Here is a 22,786-nt window from a genome sequence, read left to right as displayed (position 1 = left end):
TACGGTTTAAGTTATTCTTTATTTATCACAACCACATTGACATATTTTGAGGTCTCACCTGCCAGACATTCCCGCTCTCCCCCTACCTGGCAGGGAACAAGAGCTGCCTCCCCCCGGTCCAGCCCCCTCCTCGTGCCCTAGCCGCGCTCACAGATGACCTCAATGACACTCTGCTCCATGGGCACGGGGTCAAGGCAGCGGTGGGCTGTGCTGCCCACAATCTCGTCCAGCAAGAAGTGCACCAGGTTCTCATCAGAGACAAAGCGCCACAGATAGAGTTGCAGGTAGTAACAGTCCACCTGGATCTGCTGCAGGCCAAAGCGGCCAAAAGTTCGCAGGCGGACACACTCCAGGAACGTCTTCAGGCTGATCTTGATGATGCCGGTAAGCACAGAGACCTGAGTGGAAGAAGAGGATTAAAAAATGGACAGCAGACTGAAGATCCAAAAATCTGCTCGCCCTGCCCCCCAAATGGATGTTTTCCTGATACTTTCCCCGGGGGGTGTTCATTGAAATCATTGTATGGTTTTGGACAACTGCTCAGTCTGCCTCTCTTCAGCCAGGCCTTTGGTTAAGTCAACGGGTGCCTCCCTTCCCTTTGCATGGCCGTTTTGTGTTTTTATTCTATGATTTCCATTTAAATTGCACTTGCTTTATTGGTAATGTTCTGCAACCTACCTGGCCTAGGAGTGACAACAAAACAGGCAAATGCCATTGCCTGTGGCTTCGCCCTCCTGCCCCAATCACACATTGCTGTGTCATGTTTGAAGATTACAAACAGAAAAACTAATAGAGAGGGGAACACCTAAGACCCAAGAGTAAAGGCACTTATGTGGCTGCTCTTACCAGCCAAGCTTAACCATCCATCCTGGTCAGGTCTTACTAAGGACCATCATCATGGATGTTCATCACAAGCTTCTTAATAAAGGCTTGATTCACCTCTGTCCTGGTGGCAGCCAAACGCTGCTCAGAAACTGAAAGAGGATGGGAGATTCATTCAGCAAAAGTGCCAAGATGACCAAAAGCTCCGATTCTGGGCTCCACTGAGAATCAGGCAATTTGGGAGGGGATAAGCAGATTGGAGCTCCATGAACTATTAGACTTTTAACACTGAGAGGGAGAACCCAAACGGACGCCTCCCCTACATATTGTGAAAATTACGGTTCTCTCCTGATCTGAGTGGTGTAATCGAATGACGTTCAGGCTGCAACTGCAGCCCTAGTGAAAGATATATACATATATATCTAGCAATAACCAAAGAAAAGGAACCTGCTATCCTTTCTAGAGATCACTCCCATCATCTGTTGGCAAGGGCAATGGCTCCTCTCTCCCTGTGGGGTGCATGCACATCTCCCCAAGAGGCAGATCCAGGCACCCCTGTAGAGAAGCCACCAACCTCACGTGCTTTGGCTGGAGGAAGCACAACAGAGCACGCCACTGCAGGCTCCTCACCTTGTTGAACTCCGCAGGGCTGAAGATGTCGATGCGCTCAGAGAAAAGCTTCTGGATATTGCTCAGCAGGTTGGTATCCATGGGAGCGCTTGGGGAGAGAAGAGAAGAGATGAGGCTCACACAGAGTGGCTGACAGCTTGTGGGGCTAAGGGCCGTGCCCAAGAGATTAGCACACCATCCCCCACCCCTGAACTGCCCTGCTGGAGAGGGGTTTGGATGGACATCTCTTTCCCTCCACCCAGGCCCGTGGCACACAATAACTATGCGAGGTATCCATGGCAGGCAAGCCAGCGTCAATTCTTGTGAACCAGAAACTCTTAGGAGCCAATTTGCAAGGTTGCACTAGATACACACAGTGCTCCGCCTGCTCCTTTATGATTTAGGGATGAGTCAAACTCCCCGTCCAGCAGGAAGGACAGAGCCTGCCTCCCCAGCTCACCTGGGCGTGTAACTTGGCGCGTAGCGGCTCTGCTGCCGGGAGCTGCTGTAGACGGAGAAGGTTCTTTTGCTGGAGTCACTGCTCTGGGCTTTGCGCACACCTTCCTCATAGAGAAGCCCAACCTGCGTGGGGAGATTAACGTGTGAGGCAGTTACTCGAATGGAGAGGGAGCCTCTGCACAGGTTCACTCTCTTTCAAGTGAGGACCCCTGGCACCCCACGCCTACCCTGTAACAAGCAGCATATGACACCACTGTCAAAACAGCTGCACTGGCTGCCCATTTACTATTTGTATTAATTTACAGAGCCCTGACCAACTTAGGTCTAGGGTGCCTCAGGGACCGACAAAGCTCTTCTATTTCAGCTCGATCACTGAGAACATCCGCAGGAGCATGGCTGGTCGTTCCCCGAGTTGGTGAGGCTCATTTGACATCAACAAAAAAAGAGCCTTCGGTGTCATTGGCCCAGTCCTGTGGAACGCTCCACCACTAGAGATTCAGCAGATGCCTTCTGTGCCAACGCTTGCTGAAAACTTTTCTATTCTGCCAAACCTATGTAACCTGTTAAGTATACATTTTTCCATGGCGATTACCCGATTTAAAATTTTAATGGGCTTTCCATATAGATACATTGGAAACTGATATTTTCAAGGTATCATTATAAATAAACAAATAGATAAAAAGGAACAAACCCCCAAATTCCAACCCCCTCTTCCTCATATGGTGCCCTCTCTTTCTATTTACAGGCAAGGTAAGAAGCTGGAACCGGGGTGGTTTTCTGAAATCCCTCCCCCCCCCCCTTTCCCCTCCACCCCGCTCACTTGAACATCAATGGAGGTGGCATCCTCCACCACACGCTTCATGACGGCACGGACATTGCGTGGTTCAATGGTGGTGATCCAATCCCGTGTCTCGACGCTTTTGCGCAGCATCTGAGAGATGACCAGGCCTTGCACCTTCACGTAGTGGTTCAGCAGCTTCTGGGCGGCTTCCCGGGCTTCAGCACACAAGCCAGTGACAGGGGTGACGGGAGAGTGGTCCTGGTCCAGAGGCAAGGCAGAGCAGGAGGAGGATGAAAAGGGTGGCACTTGGCAGCTTGATGTGGGGCTCTGGAAAACTCAAGGGGCTTTTAGATACGTAAGGAGGCCTCGCCACAAGAACCAGTCCGCTAAGAACAAAACTGGAGGTGGAGGGTGGGAAAAGCTGAGAGGGACTGGCTTGCCCAATGTCATCCAACAGGCTCCCAGCAGAGGCAGGATTTGAACCAGGGACTTCCTGGCTCAAAGCTCGCGCTGTTAACTGCTACACCATACCAATACTAAACAGGCTATATTTGGATAGGCTTTGCTTATTTCTGAATGGTTTGAGATTTACATCTTTCTGAACCACATCTGGAGAAATGAAATACGGTATATGTTTTATGGGAGGCAAGAATTGTAGGGGTTTCCTGGGGTGGTGGGGAAGCAGCAGGTATGCCCTATGCAGTGACTGAAAGACTGAGGAGTGACTGGAAAGCTAATTGACACAGTCATCAAAGAAGCGGCACTGAGGACCAGAGCCATAAATGGAGCTTACACATTTCATTCTCGGCCAACGCATGTGGAATGCAGGGGTCACAATACTTACATTTCAAGCTTCTTCCAAAGTGGCAAAATCCAATTCTAATGCATTTCTAATAAATAGTATTGACTCTGCATAGGATTAATTCCCTTGAAAGAGACTCTGGCCCTGTGATATGGGGGGGGGGGGACCCCACCTCCACCCCACACCTGAATACACCAAGCAACATACTCAACAGGGAAGGACCCCTCCAAAAGCCAGAAGCAAGCTAGCCAGAATTTCTCCTTTGGGGCTGCCCCCTGGCTGAGAAAGTTCCATGAGTCACACATACTGCAATCCTTATTCTGCAATAAGGAAACCAGCGAGCTCTGCTACACACACACACAGATGATGCAAATGGGACAGTATGTACAGTTCTGGCTTCCGCTATTTCGTTATATATTATGTTATAAATGTTTTTTTAAAAGACCTGTTTACGGAGCTTGCGTAATGCTTTTTCCCCCTTGTTTGGTAGTTGGCTTCTAAAAGAAAACTGGCAGGTCTAAAATGTGCTTCTTTGTATATATAAAGAGGGAACAAAGCCCTATGTTTGTTTCATAGTTGTGTGGAATAATGGCACAGCTGAGGCCTTATTCAGATCTCAATGAACTCGGTTCTGAGCAGAGGAAAGGAAACACAGCCCCCTTCTGCCCCCCACCCTGGCCATTTAAGTCTCCCAAGCCTGAAATGACTCCCAGCATCCTCTCTTCCCACGTGTGACACACCTGCACCAGAAACTGTTCATCTGTCAACGTGAGGATGTAGCTGATGGTGGAGGTCTCGTAGTCCAGGCAGAGGCGGGAGAGGAGTAGCAGCAGGGTAGGGGGCGTGGAGCCCCCCTTGTCGCCCGTGCTCTCACAGAACTGCCGGGCTGTCTGGCAGATGGACTTGATGAAGCTGACAATGAGGCCTTCGCGGACACCCTGGCTGCAGAATTCCCCCTAGGAAAAAGCAAGGAGAGGCACAGGGGAAAGTTAGAGGCATCGCAGCAAAAAGTCTCAGCCACCCAGCCTTGACATGAGCCACAGTTTGATTCCAGGGCCAGCACTGCAGGGAGTTGGTGGAACCAAGGGGCTCTTTAACCCTTCCTTTTCTGGCAAGAACAGGGACGGAGGCTCTGCCTGAGTTCGGCCCTCGGGTCCCTCAACGACTCACTGGGTCAGCCAAGACACTGACAAATGGGAGGGATGCCTGAAGTGGAGGATGTTGGCAAAGCCCATTGCTCATAGGCGGTGAGAAAGCTTTAAGCCTTTGCTTTTCTTAAGAGAGAAATCACATAGCAGGACTGGAGCTATGTGGGGCAGTTCAAGTACGGGTCCACCAGCCGCTGAACTGTCAGGTAGCCACTACAGCTGTTCACAATGGGGAAGAAGGGTTAAGGAACCCTTACCTCATTTCAGACATTTCATAGAATTGTATGGCTGGAAGGGACCCCAAAGGTCATTAGTCCAACTCCCAGCAATGCAGGGATCTTTCAGAGATGCAAGTGGCTGAGGGGCATAATGAGAAGGGATTCATGAGGACTAGCAGCTATGGGGCCCCATCATGAAGCAGGCAGAGGCTTCAGGCTGGCAGCTGCATATCCCAAAATGTAAACTAAAGAGACAGAGGCTGAGTACACCCAGCTCTGCCTTAACCCCTGGAAGGGAGATATCCTGGGGTGCTTCTCCCACAATCAGAGAGGTCCATCCTACAAAAGCAGGACCCAAGGAGGAGTTTCTTATGGGGTTTCTGGTGGCAGTGGAAGGTTCTTGTCGTGAAGCCTACAGAGGGTTTGGCTCTCATACAATTTGTGTCGCCATGGGTTACCTTATGTAATTCTACATATGCGCACCCATGCATTTTTATTTATTGTGATGTATCAAGTCTCCAGGCTCCAGCAAGCAACTTTCTCTCTGAAAAGTCTAACAAAATCTCTTTCTCTCTACCCTTACCTTGAAATAAGGCTTGTTAGAGAAAGTGATGTCCTTGGCAGTGAAGAGGTGGACGTAGGTGAGCACAGACTTGATCTGGTTGAGGATGGAGGCTGAGATGGTGCCCAGCAGCTCTGCCAGGTTGGGGCTGTCCTTCCCCATGAGCCGAGGAGCGGCCAAGGACTGGCGCACGTCTGTCAAGCAGTCCAGGTAGAAGCTCTGCAGGGCCTGTAGGTACTGGCGGATGCGCTCCTTGGCTGCCCGCACCACAATTTCTGTGCCCTCCGCCGCTGACCGTGAGGCGGGCAAGAGCTTGACCAAAGCCTGCAAGCGGCGGTGGAAGCGGTCCAGGGCCCGCACCAGCAGGGAGTTATCGCCCACGCCCCGCTCCAGCTGGATGCGCCTCTCCACCAGGGCAAAGTAGCGCTCCATCAGGCCGTCCACAAAGGCCACCAGCTTGTCATGGGCCATGCTGGCAATCTCACGGGCCCCCTCCCGGCTGACAAACAGCTCTTGGTATGAGGCAATCACCAGGCACATGTTGCTGACAAAGTTGTTGCAGCCACGGTCGGTGAACTCCAGGATGTCGGTGGCCGGGGTGGCCAGCTGCCCCTCGCCCAGCTCCGCCTCCAGGGCTCGCAGCTCAGCTTCCAGGCGGCAGCAGGCATGAGAGAGGAACTCGTCGCACAGCTCCTCGGCGGGCTCGCCCAGCTGCAGCAGCAGCTCCACACACTCCGCTAAGTCCTTGGCGCAAGAGCCCCCATCCCTGAGGAGGCAGGAAAGAAAGCTCTGAGGGCTAAGCTGCAGATTTTAAACTGGCTCCTGCTCTTAAGTGACATTTTCATTCCACCCTTCCTCCCAAGAGTCCTGGGCAACACAGAAGATTTCCCCCCAGAAATTTCATAAATGCAGAACGATCCTACAAGGTAGGTTAGGCTGAGAGATAGTGAGGGGGGCCAGTATGCCCAGCATGCTTCAGGGCTGCATTGAGCAGGGTGGTGGTGTACCTGAACCCCAGCTCCTCATTAGGCACTCCAACTATGGCACCACATTGGCTCCCTGCAGCCATTCTCTTCCCCCCAGGGAACTGTAGGGCTCTGGGGAATCCTTTCCAACCTCAGGATTCCTCGAAAGGAAACCATGTCAGTTAAGCTAATCTAAATATGCACAGCAGAATCACAGAGCAGCCACCATTCTTTGCCGAGTCTTCTGGCTCACAGCCTCTACTGCTTCAGTCCCCAAGACCTCCCCAAACACAGCCCCATTTGTAGCAAACAGTCAAGTGCAACAGCTCCCCTGATGTCTTCTGTTGCCTACCTGAATTTCTCACGCAGCTTTTGAGCGAGGTCAGCCATGATCTTCTGGCAGTCATCCTGGATGCCCCGGAAGGAAGGCATATGTTGGTACTGGTGGAGGATGGAGCGGGCCTTGCTGTAGTATCGCACAGCCTGCCCATAGGCCTCCATCTCCACACATTTGGTCAGGCGGGCCGGCAGCTCAAACAGGAACTGCAGCTTGCGTAGGAGCGCGTGAACACCTGGGGTCAAGAGAGAGGGAGGAAGTCAGAGCAGGGCAGGCAAGCTGCTTTGCAGCCCCAAACCCCAACTGGTGCCACCCCACCTTCCAGCACTCAACAAGCTCCTCCTGGAGATGCCGGGGATTAAACAGGTAGCCTCCGACATGCAAAGTGGATGTTCTGCCACTGAACTGGTGCCCCCTCCCCATCAGCTCCGACGGGCTCCTGACACCCTTGTCGCACACTAGCAGCAATCAGAGAAGTGGTATCGCACCGGATAGTTTGGTGATCTGCTCATGTTGATCCTGCAAGGTGCTGCTGATGCTCGCACTGAACTCCGTGATGACAGCCATGTTTGCTGCCAAGCAGTCCATCTCATCCTCCATCTTCTTGAAGTCATTCTTCATCTTACGGATTGTGTCTGAAGAATGGAACGTGAGAATGTTAGGAAGAGTCTGCTTCAAAAGCATTTTCTTCCATTGGCACTAACAGAAGCTGTCTGTTTAAGCTGATTGGCTGCGCAGAGGGTGGGGCTGAGATGGGGAGGAAGCTGAGGGCTGAGTGGGGAAGTTCTGTGGGTTGCAGGTTTCCCACACCTGATCTAAATAATAATAAACTGGAAGAGGGAGGTGAACCACAAATATAACTTTTCCAGGACCTTCCCCGCCCCCCCGCCAAGCCTTCCAGTTACCTGTTGCCGAGATGAATTTGTTGTAATTTTCATAGACTAGAGTCTGCATGTCACTGTCCAAGGATCGGATCTGCTTCACCATGTCTGTCTCGCAGTCCATCAGCTGGGCCAGGGGGCATTCTTTTCGCAGCTGTCACACACAACAAAGATGGGTGCTGTCAGCAGCAAACTGAACTTGGCCAATGCTCCTCTGGCTATCCTTGTGAACACTCCTCCGCCCCCCGCCGCCGTTTAATCATTGAGCCCTTGCTTTGTGTACAGAAGGCCTTAGGTTCAAAAGGATCACCGGCTGCAGGGCTAAGATCTGGGCTAAACAGAGCAAGAGTCTGACTTCTGGATAAGGCAGGTCAATAGGTGACTGAGCTGCTGCAAGTGAAATGCAACACACTAACGTTATGCATCCTTGTTTGGGTTATTCATTTTTTAAAAAGGAGATTATTATTATTTTTTACTCCCCAATATTGCAGTTGGTGAGATTATTGGCTGAGTTGGCTGAGGGAGTGGCTTGCCAACACCAAGGAACACATAATAATAAATAATAACAAACTTTTTATTTATACCCTGCCCTTCCCGGTTCAAAAACCGGGCTCATAGTGAATTCAGGGTGGAAGTGAGAGCCAAAACAGGGGAGGATAAGCCTATCAGCCCAGAACCTGCTTGGGGGCTTCCCTTTGGTTGGCCACTGTGAGAATAGGACTAGATGGGCCAGTGGCCTTATGCTCTCCTTATCCTCTTATGGATTTGCTGATTCATAGCTTAGTCTCTTTACCACAACACAACACCAGGTCTGGCATCCTTTGGAGATGGCACTCTGCAGATTACCAGAGGCACTCTGTTCTCAGGTCCAATGCTTCAGTAATAGCAGACTGCCTTCTTCACCATGAGGAACCCTGCGATCTTTTGCGCGGAGTGAAATCTGGATCTGTGAACATGCTAACCCTTCGAGGGAAAAGGCACTCTGCTCATGCCCAGAGACACTCAGCTCAAGGTGCTCAGCATTTTGGGAAAGCAAAGCAGCATTTCCTGGAACAAGTGAGTTTTGGGACGGGCCAGCTCGAGACGGGACGGTGGAGCCAGCCCAGGGAGGGTTGCCATGGAGACCTCGCCACTGGGCAGGGTGTTGCTAGGCGCGGAGAGTGTATCTGCCCGTCCGTGCCCCCCCTCACCTTGGTGAGGAAGACTTCCGGGTCGAAGTGGGGGCCGTTGATGTCGGTGGGGCCCCCGAGATCCCCCCTGGCCGGTCCCGCCAAGGCCTCCCCAGACGGGTCCGGCAGCCCGTAGTAGAGCTTCAGCATCCCGTGCGGCCTCCGCTTGCCGCCCGCGCCCTCGGGGCCCCGCTCCGCCTGAGGCGCCGACATGACCCGCTGCGTATGAGTGCGTGTTTGGCCGTGCGGTTGGGGTTGGGGGGAGGATGGGGAGACCGGAGAGGGGAGGGCGGCACCGGTCAACGGCAACAACTTCCACTTCCGGGAACAATAAAGTTTTGTTGCGACCGGGCCCAGGGAAGGGCTTCCCGTCTCTATGGAGACCGGACGCTCGATAAAGTTTTGTTGAAGCACTTCCGCTTCCGGCTCTTCCTCCAGCTGGTGCAGCTACTTAAAGGAAAAAGCAATCTTGCCGCTGCCCGACGACGTTGTCAGCGCTCGGCGGCTTCCCAGGCCGGCCCGTGGAAAAGAGGAGGGAGCCTTCCCCCCCCAAAAAACCCCCACACCCCCTGAGGCACACAGGGAGCGCCCAGCCTAGCAGCACAGGGACAACCCCTTGAAAACGCTTCTCTCGCCCCCCGGGAGGCCCCCCTCCACTGAACAAGACTCAGAAGGGGGGACTGGCAGGGTCTCGGGGTCCCCCCCCCCTTAAGGAGCATACTCTTCACTCTCCCCCAAGGGAACTAACCTCCCCCAGGGCACTGAGGCAGGTACATTGAAGTCAGATCTCGGCTCCTGTGCATGGAGGGAGGGGAAGAGGAGGTGCTGCCTGGTCACAAAAGGGTTAGGGGTCAGGCTGCCCTAGTGCCAGAGACCCACCCCGCATTGTATAATCTGGAGGATGGTTCTGCCCGTCTTCTGGAAAGTGAGGCTTGAGGAAAGCAGCCTGGCATGCTGAGAGTTTGCTGGGGTCAAGGATTCCAGCTTCCTGGGACTTTGCAAGGTTGCCCACCCCCTCTTCCTTATTCTTCATCAACTTGGCTTTCCAAAGGGACCTTGCTGCACCCCAGCACTCTCTTGCCCGTGGCTGCCTTTTCCCAGGCCAAGAGTTCTGGAACCTCTGGGTCTCTATGACTTCAGCAGGCCAGGATCTGCATCTGTCAGAGGCTGGGCTGTCTGAATGTGCTTTGCCTTCCTCAGGGTTCTAAATCAATGAAGCAGCCAACTGCAGAGGGGCATAGAGAGGATGAGCTGGAAGGATCCATTCATAACTATCACCTTCCCAAGCAAAGTCATCTACACCATTGGCTCTATCCTTATGCTCATCATTCACACAGGTGTTCTCATTGGTGACCTGTATCACTTCTTCGTCTCCCAAAGGGGGGACCTCATGAGCTTCCATTTTACCGTAGTGCTATTGGTAAAAAGCTCTATCTCTCTCCCTGTCTCTCTCACACATTTCCTCTATTTTGCAGGCAGTCATTTCAAAGAGGCTTACACAAGAAAAACTCCCTGGTGGTGCTTGCGACTGTAGAAAATGGATGAGTTCTGGTGCATAAGTACCAAACCCATCAAGATGGACATTGACACACTGTCTCTTCATAAATAATTGGCATTAATTTGTGTTTTCAAATCTCAAAAGTCACTGTTTATCAAAAAGGTTGTTGTAGAGGTGGAGTAAAGTAAAGGTAAAGGGACCCCTGACCATTAGGTCCAGTCGTGACCGACTCTGGGGTTGCGGTGCTCATCTCGCTTTATTGGCCGAGGGAGCTGGCGTACAGCTTCTGGGTCATGTGGCCAGCATGACTAAGCCGCTTCTGGCGAACCAGAGCAGCACACGGAAACGCCGTTTACCTTCCCCCGGAGCGGTACCTATTTATCTACTTGCACTTTGACGTGCTTTCGAACTGCTAGGTTGGCAAGAGCAGGGACTGAGCAACAGGAGCTCACCCTGTCACGGGGATTCGAACCGCCGACCTTCTGATTGGCAAGTCCTAGGCTCTGTGGTTTAACCCACAGTGCCATCCGCACCCAGGGTAGAGGTGGAGTAGGGCAACTTAAATGATCAAGGGCATGCAGCAACTCCCCTAGAAGGAAAGGTCACTAAGCTTGAGTCTTTTTAGTTTAGGTTTAAAAACACTGAAGAGGGACATGATAGAGGTGTGTCAAATTGTACATGATGTAGAGAAAGTGGACAGTGGAGTTTCTCCTGCAATACAAGAACCCAGTGGGATCATCCAGTGAAGACTGAATAAGAGAAGCCCAGGAGCTCAGGGTGGTACCCACACTTCTCCTTCTTGCCATTTAACCCCCATAACAACCTTGTGAGGTAGATTAGACTGAGAGGAAGTGACTGGCTGAGGGGGGATTTGAACCCTGGCCTCCAGGGTTCTAGTCCAGCACTCTAGCCAGTACACCACACTGGCTCTCATGTTACGGGTGAATGAGAGAATTAACTACCGTAAGATGTAGGTGATAGCACACACCTGGACAGTTTTAAAAGGGGACAAGACAAATTCGAGGAGGATAAGATGGTCAGTTAGAAGTGATAGCACTTCAGTTGTAGACTGCTCTGCCAAAACAGACAAGCTCCTTTGTTGTATTTCCAGCACCATCAACTCTTTCTTTCAAAAATTAAATGCTGAAAACTGTTTTAAAATATTCTTAGTGTTACTTGAGTTTGAGGTTGATGTTTTTAATTCTGTTGGTGGCATTTTGTTACTCTTCATTATATATTCTTGCCCTTACTATTTATATCTTAAATGTTTCTATTGTTATTGGGCAGTCTATAAAAATAGTGCTAAGAAAATAAATACATAAAATATTGCCAGTCACCCACTGTAGGTCTCGCCCTTCCTTCTACCTGTCTCTGTTTCAAACATCCTGACTTGGTGGTCATGGGTGCACTTAATTTTATGCACTGCTGAATCTGCATTCAGCATTGCAAATAGAAAACCAGGAAGGTTAACCTTGACTCTAAATTAATGAAAAAAATTCTTGAATATGACCAGCATGCTGAGACTCACTCCAGAATAAATGGATGTGGAGAGATTTGGGGTATGTGGTCTAGGATTCTAAGCTAACTTTTCCACAAATGTAGTGGGGGTTTGCAATAAGCATCTAGAAAAGTGTCCCATTTGCCCCCTTCCATCTTAATCCCCCAGAGAGAAGCGCATCAGAGTATAGAGATGATTCCCCTCTCCCACTTTTCCATCATTGAAGACAAATCACTTCTGCTCCTTCTGTTTGGTTTCTGCAGTCCTCACATACAACCAGCTTCTACTGGGCACTGCTGGCAGCGATCTACACTTTACAAGCAGACGACGATGTGCTGATGTACATTGCCATGACATCTTTCGGTAAGGCAAGTTGGGGAACTAGAGGGATGGGGACCCACCACATATTCTGGGGCTCCCTTCAAGCCCAGTGATGTGAGCTTTCTGGGAAAGATTGAATTGGAATATTTTGTGCAAATTAGGGCAATTTCCATAGAGCAGGGTTTTTATTATTATTTTGCCATCATAATGTTTTATGAGGCTCTAAAAAGTGATCTAACTTAGCAGGTTTATTTTGCTTTTATTTAGTAAACAAAGCAAAAAACACTAAAATCGTCCACGGGTGCTTAATACTTACTGGCATCTGTTGATTTCTACTAATAAGCTCATGAGACAGAGCTCATAGAAAAATGCACACTGGAAAACCTGCCCCAGCTCTAGCCACTGAACCAGGACAAAAGGAATCCACTCACACTGTCCCCATCTCCAAGTCAGAAGAGCCACCTCCAAAAGAACCCAACCCTGAGAGGAGGAGGAATGTGGCTAGAGCTGAGAGGGATGGGTCTTCAGCTGGGATTATCAGTGGTGGAAAGAGGTGGGCCCAGTTAGGAATGTCACATTTGCTGCAAAGGAGAAGGTGCCGCCTCATGTCGCAGCAGAAGCCAACTCTGGCCCTGGGGTAGCAAGGTTTTCCCTGATGCTTCCCAGACATAAGGCCCAGTCCTCTAGCCCAAACACCCTACTGAATGGCTCAACTTCTGTGAAGGCTTCCCCTGACCTCCCAGGCTGCTGCCAGCCATTCTACATTTTGTCATACCCAGAAACGCATAAACTTGCTTGCTTCAAAGCAGTGGGTCCCTCCCACCCCCATTGTGTGTTGGAGAAGTGGAGTCACTTTTTTCCATCAGCGCTTTCAGCTCTCCTGCCACAACGTACTTTTCCGCATGATGTTAACGGTTTGTGAATGAGTCTCCTCTGCCAAAGCAGCGAAGAGACTGGAAGCTTCTGCTGTAGGATCAAAGCCATGGTTTATGGTGCTGCCACTATCAAGTTGTTGGTTTGTGGTCCTGGCTTATTAACAAACCAGAGGAAGGGCTTCAGCTCAGTGTCAGGGCACCTGCCTCACACGCAGAAGGTTACAGGTTCAGTCCTCGGAAGCATCTCTGTGTAGGGCTGGGAAAGTCCCTCATCTGAAACCCTGGAGAGCTATTACAAATCAATGGATTGGGGACAGTACTCAGCTGGCTGGATCAATGGCCTAACTCTGTATGAGGCAGCTTCTCAGGTTACAGTTTAAGCTAACCAGAGTTCTGCCAAACTGAGAAGCAGCAAGGAATTCTAAATAGTTTGAAAGTGGGTACTTCGAATTTCCTCATGGGAGCCATGCCAGTGGAGAGGGAAAGGGGAAATATGCAAGCCCATGGCTTATTATCATAGAGCTAAACCATGGTTTAGCGCTACATTCCCAATGGGCCTGCATGTCTGTAGCACACAAGGAACTGTGAAAGAACTCATCGGCCTAGGTTGTGTGGAGGATGTCAGACTTCAGATGTCCATCTTTCAATTGGGAAAAAGCAGTGTTTGTACTGAAATGATTACTGATGCCTTCCTCTCCTTTCTGCCCAGCCCTGAACTTTGCTGCCTTCCTTGCCCGCTTCAGCATGGACTATGCCACCATTGATTACAGAGAGGAACAGTACTAAGCAGCGATTCTCAAAAAGGGGGGGGGGGGCACTCCCCAGGCTTGTTCCAGTTTGCCTCCAAGGAAGAAGGGAGGGAGCAAATACAGTTTCGGGTTAACCAAGAGAGTTTAATGGAACACCAACAAACAAACAGGTCTATTGCTTCAGGTGTAATAAAGTCTTGTATTTTCACCAAGAGAGAATTGAGGTGGTCAGTGAGCCACACAGTCACGTTGCTGGGGCAATGCCAGTCAGACACCTCCAAATAACCTTTCCTTGCTGCAAGGGATCATGGGAAGGCTTGTGTGCCCCACTCCCTTTCCAAACTGCTATGAATGGGGCCAGCACCTCTCAGTTGAAGAGCAGGGTCTGAGGATCACCCAGCTGCTACCAGCCTTGCAGCATGAGATCTGGGGGGTGGGTGAGCAGAGAGAGATGGTGCTTGGGATTGCAAGGCCAACTCAGTCCTTTATATAATGGTACACAGGCATCACATCTGCCACAATAAACTTAACATGGAACCCACGATCCCAGCCACTGCACTGTTAAAGGAGGAAAAACAAACCCCACTTGTGCTGCCAGCTTTCAGTTAGATTTCTGCTATTTCAGCGTTCTGCTGAGCTGACAATGAGCCATTTATCCATGTCTCCATTACTGCCAGAGTATTGTGGTAAGGGGGATTCTGCTCCCTCCTCACTAGTGCTCTCCCCAGCTGCAAACGCCCTGTTGAGAGGTGCACACTTGGCAGGGCAAAGATGGGCTGTGCAAGAAGCAGGCACCTGCTCCTTGGGGCTACAGCTGTGCTAAGGAAAGCTATCGGGGATGGTGCAGACCCTTGTGCTGGAAAAACAACTGCCTTAGGTAAAGTGCTTGGGCCCCCACGCACCAGCCCTGCCAGGACCAAAAGGAGATCCAAGTAGGGCTTCCCTATGTTCATGGAATTCAGGTAGCCCACAGCAAAGGACCGAGGCGGGTCTGAAGCAGCAGAAGCCTATTACTGAAACCCCCTCCCACCCCAAATTGGGCAAAGGGAGGAAACTCCTCCCCACCCCCACTTGGTCCCACTCTTTTACCGACACTGTTACAGGGCACTGGGAGGGAGCAGGGGTGCGTGGGGAGTGCTTGGTTTCCATAGTTCCTTTATGAACATCAAAGCTGAGAAAAACAAAAGAGAGTATCTCAGCTGCTAGTAAAAGCTGAGCGAAGAGGTTGGGCTTTTCACTTCGGTAAAAAGAAAGCCAATGAAACTTTGGGGGTTGGTGTGTGTGTGTGATGGGGGGGGGGAGCGAGAGAGCTCCTCTGCTGACTCAGCAGCTGTCATTTCACATCAGTGAACGGAGGAAGACTGGGGGTACTCCATTGAGTGGTAGTCAGAAAAAGCAGATGCAGACCACTGAACTGTTATTCCTCTCTGTAGTGTCATGGGGAGATGCCCAGGAAAAGCGAGCCTCTCTCGCCTGTGACCATCCCGGCATTTGGATGCAGCAGAAAAGGGGTGGGGTGCTCTCTGGGGCCCCCCAAAAATGCAAAAAGAGTTCCCAGCTCCAGCTTGAGTTTGCAGAAGACAGAAGGAAGAGGGCGACTCCATCACCAGAGTCTCTTTGTCCAAGCTGTCAGGAGTGGCCGTGGTCACCTGCTTCTTCCTGGGAGGGGCTGAGATCGCAACCAAAGAGCTATTCTAGGACTCTCCTCAGTCCAACTTTCTCCAGCAGCGGGCAGGGGAGCCCAGAACAGAGAAGGGAGCCCAGCAGGGAAGAGGCTGCCCCCCCACTCACTCCTGCCCAACCCGGATGTGTGGGTTGAACTTGGGGTCCAAGTTGGGGTCGTGGTCGGCAGAGGCCCGTCCCACCTTCATCATGATGATGACAAGGGTGAGGAAACCAATTCCACCAATTAGGAGGAGGATGACAAACCTCTGCATCATGGAGCGGGGCTGCTTCCTAGAGCTGAAGCGGTTCCTGACAGCAAGAGGAAGGAGAGAAAGTGTTAGCAAGAGCTCCTTCCAAGCAGGGAAGAGGCGAAATCCAAACTGGTGAACTGTGAGCTCCTTCTAGACATTAGCTGAGCTGCTGTGAGGACACAGCTGAGGAAGAAAGCCTTAGGGACAGTATAGTAAGGAACAAGGCATTTTCTGAAAGGAGTTCCTTAATAAGTAGGCTAAAGAAGTAAGTGCCTGCTTTCAGTGGCACAATCCAAGGTGGGGGAAAGCAATTGGAAGGTTGAACATATTTCGATTTAAACATTTTATAAGCTCAAATAAAAAGGTAAAGGAGGGAAGCTTGCAAAGTTTGGGGCGAGAGACAGACCTCGTGCCTCCCAACCTGCTAGGTGGATTTCAGCCCTCTCCACTTTACAAGGAGGAGTCAATTCAGAACAGGGATGATGAGACAGAGAGAAATATTTGGAATCAAGGCTAAACAGAGCTCAGTCTATGAGGCTCAATTTGGCTTCCTGCACAACATCATAGCCCAAATGATGTGTTTGAAAATGTGAAGGCAGTACTTCTCTGAAGGTAGAAACAAACAAAAAGAAGAGTGTGTATGTGCCCACATTTGCATACACACCACAGCCCAGCTTCCTGCCCCTCCCTACTGGGACTTAGGCTTCCCGGCCTTCCTTCAGTATAAGCCCAGACTCTTCCTGTATCTGGGGTCTCTACCATTCTCATGCCAGCCTGTATAGAAGCCTTCCACATTCCACATCAGCCCCATGGGAACAGGAGGCCCCCGTGTCTCTGGCCAGCCCCACTCTGAATGGCTGCAGCTTCTTCCAAACTTACTTGAGCAGCTGGGCAAGCCAGCCAAGCGCTGGCCGCCGCCGATACTTGTCTTCGTCAAAGTCCACGTGAGCCTCGGAAGCCCTGCTGCCCCCGCCTTCCCGGGTGTCATACACTTTCCGTGGCGAGGAGGCTGCCAGAAAAGGAGCGGATAACAGCATAGAGAAAATGGGTTGGAAAAGGCCACCCACCCCCACGAAAAAGGCCTAACCCACTTTACAAACCCTGATATGCCATGGACAGAAAGTCTCTACAGAGGGTGGTGAATACAGCACATGATATCACGGGCTGTCCCTAGAGTCCACCAGATGACATCGCAAGGGATTGTTGCATTAGAAGAGTGAGAAAATTCTCAGGGATGACTCACACCCCGGCCCTCACCTCTTTAATCTTCTACCCTCGGGCAGGAGATATAGAAGCATAATCAGCCGTACCAACAGGCTAAAAAATAACTTCTATCTGTGGGCTCTTAGGCTGCTGAACAGAAAATAACATAGCGAAATTGACTTGCAAGATGGTGTGTTGTTCGATAAGAGATTGAGTGTTGGGGGGGGGAGGCTCGTTTAATTTCATTGTACACAGGTTGTACAATGACAATAAAGGTATTATTATTATTAGCATGAGGATGGCCCAGGGGGCATCCCAGAAGCTGCCCTGTCCCAGCTCAGACTCTCATTGAGTCAAAGGCTGCTGCCTCTGCACACACTGATCAGCAGAACCGACCTACCAGGCAGGCATGGCTTTCCCAACACCTCTTGCTGCTACTGCAGCTCCCTGATTCTCTTTTTAAATGGAGATGCCAGCAGGGATTGAACCCTGGACCTCCTGCATGCCAGGCATGGGCATCGCTCTCCTCCTTGTTGCTTGTGTTGCCCTCCATGCCAGAAAACAGTTTGGCTCCAACTTGCCACTTGCCTGGGGACTGCATAACTGAAGAGCAGCACCCTCTGGCTCCTGCCACTGATCAAGGGGCGCTACTGGGGTGAGGTTGCCCTCCTGACTCCCAAGGAGACAAGGAGAAGCTCAACAAAAGAGCAGCAGCAGGGAGACCCCTGAAGAAGGCGGGTGTGTATCCAACTATGTGTGGTCTGTTCTGTACAAAGTTCTTCCTTTTGTCCATCTTAAATATCTGCCCACCAACTGGCAGCATCAGTAGGATGGGAGAACTCTCCTTTCCCTGCTTCCCACAATCCAATTTGCCCCATTTGCCAATTTCATTTCATTTGCCAGCTTCACATCTGAGAGGAATGGGCCACAAGCAGCAAGGCAGAAAGCAAAAAGGCATGAGGTCCCATTCTCTTCCTCAGCCCACGTTCCATCATGGGGGAGATAGTATTGTTCCCCCCCAGGCACCCTTCCCTGGATGAAAGGCCCCCCACCTATGTGCCTACCTGCGTTAATGGTGACGGGGTCATTGGACAAAGCATTCATGCTGATGACCGTGTGCTGATGCTCCTGCACTGCCCCGTTGTTCATGCTTTGCTGTTGTTGGGAGGAGGGGAAGCTTGCGCTTGGACTGTAAGAGAAGGCCGAATGGGGGCTCTGCTGCACAGCCTCCTCTGAGTTGAGGACTGGATATGGGGCGAGAAAGAGAGGAGAGGTCACTGAGGCAAGGCTTGGTTCATGCGCTTGAGACACTTCTTCACAAGTTTGGGCCAGAGGCCCAGGGTCACCAGGGCCATGCCCCTTCCCTCAAGGGGCAAGGTCTTCAGTGTGAGGCCATGGCAATTCCTTTCCACCAAATACAGAGATTCTGGCTGCTACGAGGGTAACCCCCCTCCCCAACTTTCCTGTTTGCAGTGCTCATGGGAGAGAGGGGTAGGAAATCTCCCAATGGGAATGGAATTGCGAAATGCAGCCCCCTCCCCAGTTAGTTCCTAAACACAGTTGTCTCCCTGAGTGGGGCACCTTGAATGCTCTGCACTCACAAAGCCTCCAGAGAAAAGGAGTTGTGTTATCATGCCAGGAGACCCTGCCAGAGGGGGTGAGAGGGGTGGGACCAGCAGCCAAGAGACTGAACAGCTGTCATGGTGCCTGGCTCCTCCTACTCTGGCAATACTCACCGGTGAAGCTGGACCAATCCGTGTAGTCTGCGGGGTCATGAGGCTCCGCTTCCTGGACTGTCTCCATTTCATCAATCTGAGCAGAATGAAAGCAAAAGTCAGATGTAAGGCTAATTAGGAAAATCCACAGCAGGCAGAAGAAACACGCAGGTGGGTGCAGAAAGTCCTCTGGCCCTGGAATCTGTGCCTTCAGTGCAGCAGGCCTGGCTAAGGTTCATCTTCCAGCTTGCAGAGATGCCCTGAAGCTGACCCTTCACTTCCATGGATACGTCTGTCTGTCCAAGGATACAAACACCCTGGATTTACCCAAGTGGGAACCGTTTGCACATGCTGAAACACAGAACTGGATCCCTAGTCCAGTCCCCGAGAGGGGAAAGGAAAAAGGGAACTGCCATCTGGGAATCTGCTTGATGAGGAGCCCACTGTAGATTCCCCCTCCCCATCAAGGGTGTTTTGCTGACTAGTGCATCACTTTCTTTCCTCCTCACAAGACAAACCCAGAAGCTAAAAACAGCAAGAACTTCTCTACCTGGCAGCAGGCTCTAGGCAAATCATAGCTATGCTCTATTGGCCTCGGTGACAGATACTGGACCAGATGGGCCACTGTCCTGATCCAACCCAGCTTTTCTTATGCTTCCAATTAGCCCTCCTTAGAATAAAGCAAAAACCAAAAATGCTGGAATTGCCTCTTACCAGCGGGAGCCCAAGGCCAGCCCGAGCCCAATTCACCATCGACAGCTTCTCTCGCAGTACTGATGCTACTGGACTGACAAGGTTGGCTGGTGGAAAGACGGGGCCCTGACAATTGGGACACTGGTAGCCGGCTGGGGCAGTATTCTTCGGCAGCTGGTTGGCCATCTCGTTGAGGCAGGACCAGTGAAAGAGATCTACAGGAACAGGGATGGGGGATCTGTAAGGGCGAACCTTCGCATGGGGACAGATAGGGCAGAACCACACCATACAGCGAAAGCATATCCAAAGCACATGACTTCCCACAAATAATACTGGGAACTATAGTTTCCCCCTCCCAGTAGCCTTAATCAACTACAGGTTTCTGGCAGACTCGGAGTAGGACGCATCTCCCACAAGCACCCCACCCTCTTTCCACAATCAACATTTTCCTGCCTTTCTATTTGCATGAAGCCAACTTTAAAGTTGCTGCAGTGGCATTTCAATGTCCAGGGAAGGAGTGCATTCTCTGGATGGCCTCAGGAGGACGATTTGCTAAGTTTAGCAGAGTTACTGTTTGCAGAGCCTAGACCTAGCTTCATGGATGGATGTCACACCTGAGAGCATAGAGAACTTTTACTGACCATAGCAGACCAGCCGGACTGTCTCTTTAGTGGAGAGAAGTGTATTGCACAGCCGACAGTTGGGATTGTAATCACTGTCCTGAAGCCACTGCAGGTATGACTGGACAATGCACTAGAAGAAGAAAAAGAGAGGCAAATGCTTGGCAAGAGGGAATTAGGCTCAGGGTAAGTGTGGTTGCACCAGAGTTTTAGGATATTGGTAACAATGATAACGATAACAATAACAAAGATTTCTAAAGATGCTCAGGTCTAGTAAGATCCCCAAAGGAAAACACAGCCTACTTTTGTGTGTCTGAGAGGTCTGAACTTGGTGCAGAGTAGGTGTTACTAAGAGGGCGCTTAGGAAATTGTCGAACTGAAGGAAGGAGACAGTCGCATAACTGAATCAGAACCAACCCTATTTCTTTATTATGTACAGGTAAATCACATATGGTGATATCATTTGTGCAACTGCAGCTTTACACAGATTGACAAAAAGTTAAAAAAATAAAAGGGGGCAGGAGAGCTGGGGAAAAACCTCGGAACGACTGACCGAGATCATATGGACTGGCTCTTTTGGCCCTAGTAGCTGCTGATACAGAGGTGGTTCTATGTTCTTCCCTCTACCAACTTTCCAAGCTCCAGTAAAAAAAAGCCAATGAAGTCTGATGTTAAGGGCAACAAAAAGTCACCCTTCTGCATCAAATGTTTGAACAGCATAGAAATCAGTGCCCAGGAGGCACTTCATCACACTTCTGAAAAGGTAGCATAGAGCAACAATTGAGGGAAGGGGAGATGGTGCCGTGGCCCTCGAGCTACAACTCCCACCATCCCCGTGTGCCCCTGGTGCATAGGTGTCAACGTACAGATTTGAAAATAAGGGACCAGCAGCCTTGAAAATAAAGGATCAGCAGCCAAAATAAGAGATTTTAGTCAACCAGCTGAAATACAAAGTTAAAAGGGACCTGATAATTTTGGAGAGCAGCACCGGTTTTTAGCCCTTCGTTTCCAGAGGTTGCTGCTCAAGACACCAGCTGATGAAACACTGCAATTAAATAACTACAAGCAGCAACCACTTTTCGCGCAAAACGAAGTCCAAGCTACAAAGATGGTGCTGCAGTTCTGTATCTTTTCTCTCATGCTCCATCTGTAGTTCTCAGTTCCATCAGGCGGGGCGGGAGGAAGGGGGGGGGAATAGTGCCCAAAGTAAACCCACAGATCAGAGTATCTATGCTAATCTACCACTACAAATCTATGGGAGAAGCGCTTGCGGTCCTTCCTCCGCTTTCCTCCTCTATGGTTAGCCCTTGGAACACCTGCCCGTGCCTCCGCCTCCTCTCTCTGAACTGCTTTCTCTATGATTGCCCTCGCTCTCCTCTCAAGGCTCCTCAGTCCTGGTGCGGAGGGGCTCCCGGGGGCCGAGACTGGTGAGAGGAGGCCGGAGGGGGGCAGGCCAGGCAGCCAAGCAACACAGTTGGAGCCTCCCTCCTCCCTGGCCGGCAGGGAGGGAGGGAGAGGAGCTGCTTCCTTTGAAACCTGGGAAATTTAAGGGACATCATCAGTAAGAGACAGCAGCTGGACATGGCGCTGGGATAAGGGAGTTTCCTGCCAAATAAGGGACTATTGACAGCTATGCCCTGGTGGGAGTTATAGCCCAAAATCTTGAATGATGCAGGTTCCTCTCACACCCCATCACAAAGGCAAATACTTTCAACATTTTGCTTTCATGTTTCTAACAAGAGCAGGAAAAGGGAGAAAGATGAGAACCTAAAATCCCCATTTCCCCCTTTTCCAAGGTTACATTGCCTCCTGGCAAAAGGTAACTCTCTAGCCCAGTCTCAACCCTGCACCCTTAATCCAGTGGCCCCATTTACCTTAGCATGATTAGCAACAATGCAGTTCTCACAGACGTTCACCCGGTGCTCAAAACAGAACAGATTGGTGACTTTCCTCTTGGGGCATTTACAAAGCCCCATGATGGCAAATACAGTGCCAACTCAGGACCAAAGAAAGCTAGGCAAGGAAAGAAAGAGGGATTACTGCCTTGCCTGGATGAAGGCTTTCCAACCCAACCTAGATACCAGATTAGCAAAACACAAACTCCACCCAAGTCTTCATCATTAGCTCCAATTCCTGCACGTTCCTCACTAGCAGAGTCCAGAATCTACACTGCCCTCATCTGAATGCTCCCACAACATTTGCACTCTCCCCTCCATCTCCCACCCCAAAACACAGCAGGTAACACTGAGGAGCATGGCGCTGCAAAAGCAGAGAAAGCTAGACCTGTTGATTTTCCTGATCTTTCAGGCAACTGTTACTGCTCTATGGAGGAGCTGTACCAGAATCAGCCCACGGAGAGAGCAATACTCTGCCCACACAAATACAGTACTGTACTACCCAAGTTAGTCCCAGGCGCACTGGAGATATCTCTACGAAAGCACCCTCAAGATTGGGATGTTTAAAAATCACAGCAGCTTTTCTCTCCCCCCACCCACATGCCAATCGTCATCTCTTCCAACCAAGCATCCCAGCCGCCGCCCCGCCCGGATCCAGCGACGCTCACGCCCCGCAAAGAACCCAGGAGCAGTGATCGCCCCACTGCCGCTCCTCTTTCAGAAGGGGATCCGGGCGCCCTGCTCTGCAGCCCCGCCCTGCCAGGAACCCAGGAGTCCTGCCCTGCACCAGGAAAGGAACCCAGGCGTCCGAGTGACGCGATCCATCGGCGCCCTAGCCCTTATTTACCGGCCCCGCGCGACGGTCCGCCGATACTCACGGATTCCCCTCACAGATTCCGGGGAAGAGGCGTGGCCATGACGGAAAGGAAGGCGGAGGAGGAGGGAGGGGGACGACGATGCCTTCGCCTGTTGGCCCTGTTGCCACGTCTCTTCCGGGGAGGACGCGCTCTGATGGCATCATCCCCAGCGTCACGCGAGCGGCGCTAACCT

The 22,786-nt window shown here is 51.1% G+C and overlaps 3 protein-coding genes and 1 long non-coding RNA gene across 9 annotated transcripts; 2 read left to right on the top strand and 2 right to left on the bottom strand.

Moving 5' to 3' along the window:
- Positions 1–8,982, bottom strand: VPS51 (VPS51 subunit of GARP complex). The gene is made up of 10 exons (XM_080985503.1): positions 8,775–8,982; positions 7,609–7,738; positions 7,192–7,338; positions 6,719–6,938; positions 5,423–6,167; positions 4,214–4,429; positions 2,711–2,929; positions 1,892–2,013; positions 1,453–1,540; positions 1–398 (listed from the first exon to the last, which is right to left on the bottom strand). The coding sequence occupies exons 1-10, from the start codon at positions 8,964–8,966 to the stop codon at positions 138–140; spliced, it is 2,340 nt and encodes a 779-aa protein (XP_080841629.1). The 5' UTR covers positions 8,967–8,982; the 3' UTR covers positions 1–137.
- On the top strand, positions 8,109–13,913 carry TMEM262 (transmembrane protein 262). Of its 2 annotated transcripts, none has more exons than XM_080985510.1 (3): positions 8,109–8,640; positions 12,013–12,112; positions 13,655–13,913. In XM_080985510.1, exons 1-3 carry the CDS (start codon positions 8,344–8,346, stop codon positions 13,729–13,731), a joined length of 474 nt encoding a protein of 157 aa, XP_080841636.1. In that variant the 5' UTR covers positions 8,109–8,343; the 3' UTR covers positions 13,732–13,913. The 2 variants fall into 2 exon arrangements, with proteins under 2 accessions (XP_080841636.1, XP_080841637.1); XM_080985511.1 differs by lacking the exon at positions 8,109–8,640 and adding an exon at positions 9,776–10,173.
- On the top strand, positions 10,180–11,378 carry LOC308465538. Its single transcript, XR_013980495.1, has 2 exons — positions 10,180–10,425; positions 10,796–11,378. It is a non-coding gene; the product is annotated as an uncharacterized lncRNA (long non-coding RNA).
- Positions 13,818–22,751, bottom strand: ZFPL1 (zinc finger protein like 1). Of its 5 annotated transcripts, none has more exons than XM_080985504.1 (8): positions 22,615–22,751; positions 21,716–21,854; positions 19,863–19,974; positions 19,243–19,436; positions 18,550–18,625; positions 17,878–18,057; positions 16,490–16,619; positions 13,818–15,668 (listed from the first exon to the last, which is right to left on the bottom strand). In XM_080985504.1, the coding sequence occupies exons 2-8, from the start codon at positions 21,815–21,817 to the stop codon at positions 15,482–15,484; spliced, it is 981 nt and encodes a 326-aa protein (XP_080841630.1). In that variant the 5' UTR covers positions 21,818–21,854; positions 22,615–22,751; the 3' UTR covers positions 13,818–15,481. The 5 variants fall into 5 exon arrangements, with proteins under 5 accessions (XP_080841630.1, XP_080841632.1, XP_080841631.1 ...); XM_080985506.1 differs by having other exon boundaries at positions 22,628–22,728; XM_080985505.1 differs by having other exon boundaries at positions 22,584–22,694.
- Between the last annotated feature and the right edge of the window lie 35 nt (positions 22,752–22,786).

Source organism: Podarcis pityusensis, assembly GCF_964106645.2.
Source record: "Podarcis pityusensis genome assembly, chromosome: 16".
In the NCBI taxonomy this organism is placed as follows: Eukaryota; Metazoa; Chordata; class Lepidosauria; order Squamata; family Lacertidae; genus Podarcis; species Podarcis pityusensis.
This window is presented reverse-complemented; position numbering and strand designations above follow the sequence as displayed.